The sequence below is a fragment of the Chiroxiphia lanceolata genome, chromosome 10 (assembly GCF_009829145.1).
Source record: "Chiroxiphia lanceolata isolate bChiLan1 chromosome 10, bChiLan1.pri, whole genome shotgun sequence".
Lineage (NCBI taxonomy): Eukaryota > Metazoa > Chordata > Aves > Passeriformes > Pipridae > Chiroxiphia > Chiroxiphia lanceolata.
The window spans coordinates 701,703-710,770 of NC_045646.1; the positions used below are offsets into that span (position 1 = coordinate 701,703).

The following is a 9,068-nucleotide window of genomic DNA, read 5'->3' on the forward strand; positions in this document are numbered from 1 at the left end:
GTGAGAGCAGCAGCTAATGACTCTGTATTTCTAACTGTGCACAGAAATAACCCTGCCTGGTGTGGGCACTTGTACTGAACGAGCAGGGTTACTCACTGCAGTAAAAGCTGGCTATACATGTAAATATTTTATGGTGAACTGCTTAGTAACCAAATCTATGCTTTTCAGCTCATTTTTAGTTTGGCATTTTTAAGATAGCATCAAATCGTCCTGAAATAGTTTTTAAAGTACATTTGATTGTTTTTAAAATCAAAGTAATACAGCCAGCTCTAATGATTATATTTTGCCCAGACCCTGCTGCATTGTCATGCCTTCATGTTGCACAACCAGAGCTTTTTTCAGAACAATATTAATTTATTTCTGAGAATCTAAAGCACAGTACCATTCATGAAGCACCACAGCCCAACATAATGTGTGCTCCATAAGTCAAACATTTTGTGCTGAATACTCTCGTGATTTATTTAACTTCAATGTCTAAACCCTCAGCCAGGGATTTGCAACTTTTCCAACCTGCAGATCCCTCAGTGGTCTGTAGCCATGCACAGGAAATTAATTTTTAAGAAAACTAGACTTGGTTTTTTTAGTTACTTCCCACAGACTCCTTGCACTGCAGAGTAATTACCTAGAGCTGGCTGGTAACAAGAGATTAAATTAATACATATAGTAGAGCACTGGGACTTGAGAAACAATATTCCATACTTAAACTCAACAGCATAAAGATCACTTATTACTTTGAACATGACACATTCCCTTCTTCAGAAATATCAGCAATTAACAGCATAGTGTAGAATAAAAAGTGAATAAAAAGTGTCATTTTATTCTGTCACTGAAAAAACAACCTACACCACAATCCAGCAGTGAGTTGGGATTAAATAGATTGGAATTTAAACCAACCTTACAATCTGGTCTTTATGAAATTGGCTACTGGCATGTTGGGAGAAAGGGCAATATAGGTAATTCAGATGTGAGTTTGCTACAGAGGTGAATAAGGTGAGCAAACCCACATTGCACCCAAAAGCTGAGCACAGCAGGTTCTGCAGTGATACCATGGCCTTTCAGCAACTGCTACAGCCGGGTTTAAAGAGAACCTTGCCAGCCCTGGCTGGCTCACACCAAGGTGTGTGATGGGGCAGGTGTGCTCCCAGAGTGCTTCAGGGAGAGGGAATCAGATGGACAGTGAAAGGAATAATAGGGAGAGCTGCTGGGGAAACGGTTTAAAAGTTTCCAAGTGAGCTCAGTTATTTAGTTTCCAGAGCCAACACCTATGGATGGGCTGAGCAGTCCCTGAGAGACAACTTGCTCATTAAACAGGAGGTTTCAAGCACTCAGAGAGGTCTTTTTGAGTTTTTCCAAGAACTGCAGTACTGCTCTGGGAAACAGAGGGCCCCCAGGCCCATCACAAGGTGGGGGTTATTGGGCAGCAGGCAGAGTCTAGAACAGAGAGAGGACCAAAGCCCGGCCCTTGGGATGCCATGGGAGGTAAAACCAACCCCAGGCACAGCAGCTGTTCCAGCTCAGGAGCAGCCCACGGGATCTGTAGGGGAGTGAGAAGACTGTGCACCCGGGAGACACCAGGTGTGGGCCTGGCAGAGCAGCATCCCACCCATCCAGGGCACTCACTGCCAGGCACAGGGCAGGACTGCACCCACCCACCCAACACGGAGAGCGGCACGGCTGGGAAAAGAGATGTTTTTAAGCAAGTTGTTTAAACTGTTGCCCACCCCACGGCAAGGCTGCTGGAACACAAGGTCTGTGTTCCTCAGGAGAGGTTTGTTTGCAAAGACTTACACATCAAGAGCAGAGGACTTCAGTTTGAGCTCCAGGGGCTCACCAGGGCTGCGCCACTCGCCAGGTGACCACGGGGACAAATTCCCACCCTCAGGGCTGCAAAAATAATTTCAGAATTTAGCCTCTGAAAGCTGTTCAGGAGTAAGAGAACATTACTTGCAAAGCCTATTTCAAATCCTTCAGTCTTTGTCTGCTCTAAGTGCTGTGTTTAAATAAGGTTTTGAAAGAAGAAGGTGTGGCAGAAAGGACCTACAAACCACAAGTGCTTGTATTAATACTGAGAATAGTAAAGACTGGAAGGTGCCAAAACACTAATGACACTTTCTTGAAAGGAATCTGACATGGAAATTCTAAGGGACGACTTCTATAAGCAGCGGCCAGCGGCCAGCCCCTGTGACTCAGCCCTGCCAGGCCACGCCGCTGGTCACCAAGTGCCAACAGCATCAGCAGCTGGCAACGGCCACGTCCTCAGCCCGAGCCACGCGGCGGTCCCGGCTCGGGGGGGAACAGGGAAGCGGGGCAGCGCTGGCAGGGGCTCCTCGGGATCACCCGGGGCTCCCAGCCCGCGGGCAGCCCGCGCTCCCCAGGGATCCCTTCCCACCGGCGGGGGCAGCTCCAGCCTCTGGAGCCACCCGAGCAGGGAGAGGGGCCGGGGGGCTGCGGGGGGACCCGACCCCGGCAGCGACTCCCCCGGAGCTGTGGGCACAGCCCCGGCGATGGGACGGGTGGGGCGGGCAGCGCCGGGAACAGGCCGGGGCACCCGGGGCAAGGGGGGCCGCGCCTGCCGGTCCCATTCCGCAGGACCCCGGCGGGCCGAGAGAGGCTCCGGGGACGGGGAAGCCCGGCCCGCTCCGGAGGGACCGCGGGCAGGACGGCGAACGGCCCAACCCGCTCCGGAGGGACTGCGGGCAGGGCGGCGAACGGCCCAAACCGCTCCCGCCGGGTCCCGCTGAGGGCAGGGGGGTCACATGCGCGGGGCGGGGCGTGTGCGGCTGCGCCCGCCGGAGGGTGGCCAATGGGAGCGGGCGGAGCCGCGCCGCAGCCAATGGGCGGGGGCGGTCCGCGTGCCTCAGCCAATGGGGACGGGCCGGTCCGCGCGCCTCAGCCAATGGGGCCGGGCCGGGCCGCGCGCCTCAGCCAATGGGGCCGGGCCGGGCCGCCATGGGCCGCGGCAGCGCCGTCCCGCCGGGGCCGGGGCCGGGGCCGGTGGCGGCAGCGCTGCGTCCTCCTTCTCCTCCTCCCGTTCCTCCTCCCGTTCCTCCTCCTCCTCCCCGGCACTGCCCGGGGCCGGGGCTGTCCCGGCGCGGCTCCGCGGGGCGCGGCCGCCGCCCGCCCGCCCCGGCGCGGGGCCGCCCCCCGTCCCCTCCCCGCGCCCGCCCCGTCCCCGCCCGCCGCGGCGGCTCCGAGCGGGAGGCGGCGGAGGGAGGCGGGAGCCATGCGGGAGTACAAGGTGGTGGTGCTGGGCTCGGGCGGCGTGGGCAAGTCCGCCCTCACCGTGCAGTTCGTGACCGGCTCGTTCATCGAGAAGTATGACCCCACCATCGAGGACTTCTACCGCAAGGAGATCGAGGTGGACTCGTCCCCGTCTGTGCTGGAGATCCTGGACACGGCGGGCACCGAGCAGTTCGCCTCCATGCGGGACCTCTACATCAAGAACGGGCAGGGCTTCATCCTGGTGTACAGCCTGGTGAACCAGCAGAGCTTCCAGGACATCAAGCCCATGCGGGACCAGATCATCCGCGTCAAGAGGTACGAGCGGGTGCCCATGATCCTGGTGGGCAACAAGGTGGACCTGGAGGGCGAGCGCGAGGTCTCCTTCGGGGAGGGCAAAGCGCTGGCCGAGGAATGGAGCTGCCCCTTCATGGAGACCTCGGCCAAAAACAAAGCCTCGGTGGACGAGCTCTTCGCCGAGATCGTCAGGCAGATGAACTACGCGGCGCAGCCCAACGGGGACGAGCCGTGCTGCGCCTCCTGCGCCATCCTCTGAGGGCGGCGGCGGCCCCGGCCCCGCAGGAACAAAAGCATCGGCAACAAATTCATCGTCTTGGAAATGTGGCTTTTCTCGGCATGTACGTTTCGTCCAGTCTTGGTCGTGGCATATTTCCTGTCAGTGTCGGCGGCGGGCGCGGGAGGAGCCGGTCCCGCCGCCCGGGGAGCGGAGCCACGCGGGGAACCCGCCCCGGGACACCCCCGGGGAGCGGTGCCGGCATCCCAGGACACCCCCGGGGTGCGGTGCCGGCATCCCAGGACACCCCCGGGGAGCGGTGCCGGCATCCCGGGACACCCCCGGGGAGCGGTGCCGGCATCCCGGGACACCCCCGGGGAGCGGTGCCGGCATCCCGGGACACCCCCGGGGAGCGGTGCCGGCATCCCGGGACACCCCCGGGGAGCGGTGCCCACCCCCGGGGAGCGGTGCCCACCCCCGGGGAGCGGTGCCCACCCCGCGGCCCCGCGCCCGCCCTCCCCGGGTCTCTATGCAAGCGGGCGGCGGTGCGGGGCCGTCCCGCCCGGAGAGTTGCACATGGAACTGGGACTGTGACCCGGACGGTGCTGCCAGGCACGGGGCGCCGGGCAGCGCTGCCGATATCCCTGGAATAATGCTCTATTTTGTTTACCTGCTGTATCGGATGGGAGTTTGCAGGAGAGTGGTAGCGTGGTGGGTTTCTCCTGGTTTTCGTTTTATTGGTTTTTGTTTTATTTTTTTTTAAATCAGCTGTGAAAATGTTACAAATCTGCACAATTTTTGAGGCGTGCGTGTGTGTGTGATTTCGTTGTGGTTTTGGTTTTTCCTTTGGCGGGTGGGAGCGGTGGTGCTTTTTGTGCCGAGGGGTTTTGGGTTTGGGTTGGCAATAACTGATTTTGATGACTAGCTCTCTCAAGTGCAAAGACTTCCTATGAGTGATGCAGGGCCAACAGCAGCCCTGTGTCTGCAGAGTGCCTTCAAAACTCAGCTGTTCCAGCCGGTGCCAACCTGTGAAAGCTCCACAGAATCCCATTATCTACTACTCCAAAAACTACTTAACAGTTTCCTTGCAGTAATCACACCGAGCAAGGCAGGACAAAAGGGCCTATTGTTAGTGGAATTTATTTCCTATTTCCATCTGAGCCTTTTAACTGTTATTTCCATGTCTTGCAAGTTCGGGCTTCATTTACTTCAAATTTACACGAATTTAGCCTTTTGGGATTTTGAGGGGGGGGGCTTTTTTGTTGTTGTTGTTCTTTTTCCCTTTGATTTTGTCGTGGGATGTACCTCCAGCCAGCAAAGAAGGAAATCTTATCGTTGTGATGTACCAAGAAAATTCTAACAACTGTCATTTTAATTGCAGACATGCATTGAAGAGATGTCTATCCATTTTAATACAAATCCTGTTTTTTAGAAAACAACTTTGTGCACTGTTATGTATCACACGAAACACTGACTTTCTCACAGGCCATTATATCTCAATGGCAGTGAAAGGTGGGGGGTTGATTTAGCTAAGGACAGTGTTTAAAAAACATGCAAACCAGAAGATTGCTGTTTTACCTAACATTTAGTCATTTTTAATGCAGTGTTTTGCTTGCCCTCAGGTCCTGGCCCAGTGTGATGCCAGCTTGTGAGAGGAAGGCTGTGCTCAGAGGAAGCTTTAGGAAGGTAGCGTGCCCTTAATGCAACAGCCCTTGTAAGGTTAGGCTCTTGTTCCTTGCTGGAAGCAACATGGTTTATTGGGGTGAAATTCTAAAGGTCAATTATTTATGAAATTTAAGCTTTTAATTTCATCGCATTATCACCCTTTAAAATTATAAATGGTATCTTTATTTGTTTCCTGGTTTGCTGAGAGTTGGGGTGGGAGGAGATCTGTGCCTCCCCTCAGCTGGAAGATTCAAGGAGTGTGTTTACCCCCATTATCTTCCTCTTTGCCTCTTCTTTAAAGGTTTGCACACGAAACCTGGGACTCTTTTGTTTCTTTTTTTTTTTCCCCCATCCCAAGAAGACTTGAAGTTGTCTTACATCACAAGAACAAAGGTTGAGCAATGCTGTGTAAAAGGGGTTTTAATCAAGCCAACAGAAAACTAACTACCATGATTCCTCTGTGAATCTGGTCATTTTAAGTAGGAAAACGTTGTGCCTCACCACTGGAAGAACAATGTGTGGTGTTAGTTTATGTGTTGAAATCCCAGTGATCGAAATGAATATTGTAATTTGTGCTGTAGTCAGAATTGGACTCTTTTTGTAGCAATGTCAAATATCTACTGGAAATTTGGAATACCTACATACTGAAAACACGTGTCTCCTCCTGAGCTCTGTGTGCCCCTCCACAAGGACCTGCTCTGATCCCATCCCTGGGGCTGTGTTGGTCTCACTGGTAACAATCCCAGCCCAAACTGAGGGCTGGAGGAGGCAGCCCTGGTGCTGGTCCCTCACTGCTGCCTCTGCCTGCTTGTAGCAGAAATATTGATCCAGCCCCCATTTTTAAGTGAAAATTGAAAACCTCATTCCAGAAATTCCTAAAAATGAATTGGAAGCCAGAGGACTCCCGTGTTGGGAGGGCAGGGGAATAACTCTTCTTGGCAGGGGCTTCTCTTAACCCAAGTACTGCATTGGAAGCTAAGGAAGCTCGACTGCTGCCACGTCTGCAGCTTAAAAACTGCATGTCTGAAGTTTTAGATAAAAATGCCATAAATGCACATCTCAGCTACTGCCATGGTTCAGTTTTGCCTTAAGTTCCATGGGAATGTAGGGTTTCTAGCGCCCAACAGGCCTTGCTCTAGGGCAGTGTATGGACAGCAGCTTGTTCTGGTTGATAAAAGCAGGTATTTTTTATGTCCTCCCCAAGGACCAGCAGATCCCTCATGTTCCCCAGTGCCTCTGTTTCCCCACTGCCTGTGCTGTGATTGAGGACAAGGCAAAAATGGGTGTTTGTAGCACACAAAGTCCAGCTTTGCTGAGCCTGGCAGAGCAGCTGAGGGCAGCCTGCTGAGCTCTGCCTTGTGCTGGGCCTTTCTTTGGTACGTTCTGGTTCTGGCCCAAAAGGTGTGTTTGTTAACCAGTGAAGCATTTAAGCAGCCATGGCATGGTCTGATCAGGGGTTTAAATGTATTTGGGTGTTTAACGTTCTATAAGATTGGTGAGGACAGTACAAAGTGTAGAGCTCAGTAGTCTGATCTTTCAAATACTCTGAAGTGTTTTGGTGCTTGTTAAATGTAGGTCTTGACTATGAAAAGTCGGAAAAAAATCATCCTGCTTTAACTTGACTGAGTAATGAAAGCTATATTAGCTTCGACACTTGAGGGAAATGTTGTATCAATATAAAGGTACTCTTTTATTCCTTTTCCCTGTGGGAATATGTTGCACCCGTGTCAATACAGAGGTGGTATATTGCTCTTTTCACAGTGAGAATTGCAAATATATAATTGTTTTGGAAGAAAAATGACATTCCCGGCCAAAATATTTCCTGACAGTGCAGAAATTGTGTAAACAACGCCTTGGTTTAAGGCTGGTCTCGTGGCCACATATTTTGCTGTACATAATGATTGTATTTTTAAAAGTCCAAGCTTGTTCTGTTGCAAGAAAGTGTCTCTGGTATCCCAGTGTCCGTGATTGTAACCGTGCCATGTTCTCAGCCTCAGTCCCAACACAAGTGCAGTTCTCTCAACACGATGCTCAGGCTTTGTTGATGCTGATGGTGCTGGAGCTGATGTGGAATTCTGTGGCTGTGGGATTCTGGCGGTTCTGCTTCTCTCAAAAGAATGTAAAGCAAGTTGTTTGCAAAGGGCATTTTAAATAAAGGGCAGCTGGCTCTTTATGACTTCCTCACTTGGGTACTCATTGTGTGCAGGTGTTGTTCGGGGTCAGATTTCCTCGAGGAATGACAAAATGCAGAAACTTCCATGTACTTTCAGAATTTTGCATGGACAGGAGTGGCACATGTGCTGCTCTGCTGTGGAATGCATGGGCAGCTCCCACGAGGCCAGTGGAGAACGGCTGGAGCTCGGCTGCTGTTGGAAGCTCTGTCACTCTCCAGGTTTGTATAGCAGGGACCCACACACCTTCCTTAGGGACCCTCCCTGTCCCCCTGGGCAGTGCTCTGTGTGTTCTGGTGGGATTTCAGCCTTGCTCTGGAAGCAAACGTGTTATGAGCTTTGTTCCAAGGGGAAATGGTTTTACCACTGATGTTCACAGCTTACAGCCTGTTCCTACAGTGCTTACAGTCTGTTCCTGCAGTGTTTCCAGCCTCTTGCAAAATGTGTGTGTCAAAGATTCCCCTTCCTGTCTCATTGTGGCAGCACGGTGCTCTAGAACCTCATTTTTGTAGGAATCCACATCTGCCCAACTTCCAGAATGTTGTGTTTGGGGCTGACAGTCCTGGGTAACTGTGTGTGCAGCAGAGGAGAGGGGTCTGAGAGCAGGTTTTTAGTACAAACAGCTAAAGATATTCAAGTGAGTTATAGCGGTGAGAAATGGGGTGCAATTGTGTTGCTGGGTTGGGTGTGCTGGGGTTTGAGTTTTTTGTTTGTTTTGGGGTTTATGTGAACTGAGGGTTTGTTTGTAATCGAGAATCCTGCTGTGTTTCCCAAGTAAGAGTCAATGTGTGTGTGTGTGCTCTGACTTCACTGGGGTTGGAACTGGAGTTCCTGCCCTGCCTCAGATGATCTCAGCCCAGGTGATCTCAGTCATTATCACGCTGAAGAAACACCCAGGGAAACCTGAACTGGTCAACAAGGATGGGCCAGAGCAGAGCTGGACCTGCAGAAAGCTCCAGAACAGCCACTGTCATTTCCCTGGGGGAAGTGTTTTACCTTTCCCAAGGGCACGACTGCTCCAGCACACACCAGGGCTGCTTTGCTGCTCTCAGTGCCAGAGGTGACATATTGTGCATAAAGCACATCCTGTGTGCAAATCCTCAATCTGCACTATCCAACAAGTCTCAGATCCTGCAGCAACCACTGTAAAATTAGAAGTCAGTTAACCAGAACTTGCAAGTCGTTCAAGTAAGTCTTAAAATATTGGAAGCAGCTGTTCTGTAATGACTTTATTCTGTTTTGGCAGTCTGAGGTCTTTTGGAGGTTTGGGCGAAGAGGAGACTGATCAAGAAGCCATAGCTTTGTTTTGGTAGACCTTGACAGAGAGAGAGTTTTAGGAAAATGGTGCCTGACATGTAACTTCAGCCTTAATGATTTAAACTCCTATTTATTTCTACAAAGTTCCCTAAGGGAACTATATAAAATAAAGTGCTTAGTGAATGGATTTGATGTCCAGGTACAGACAGATCCCAGATGTTTCTCCTCTGCTTGACAGACTG

The 9,068-nt window shown here is 51.9% G+C and overlaps 1 protein-coding gene across 1 annotated transcript; it reads left to right on the plus strand.

Moving 5' to 3' along the window:
* The first annotated feature begins 3,192 nt into the window (after nucleotides 1–3,192).
* RAP2B (RAP2B, member of RAS oncogene family) lies at nucleotides 3,193–7,571 on the plus strand. The gene has a single exon (XM_032698245.1). The coding sequence runs from the start codon at nucleotides 3,224–3,226 to the stop codon at nucleotides 3,773–3,775; it is 552 nt and encodes a 183-aa protein (XP_032554136.1). The 5' UTR covers nucleotides 3,193–3,223; the 3' UTR covers nucleotides 3,776–7,571.
* Nucleotides 7,572–9,068: the final 1,497 nt, after the last annotated feature.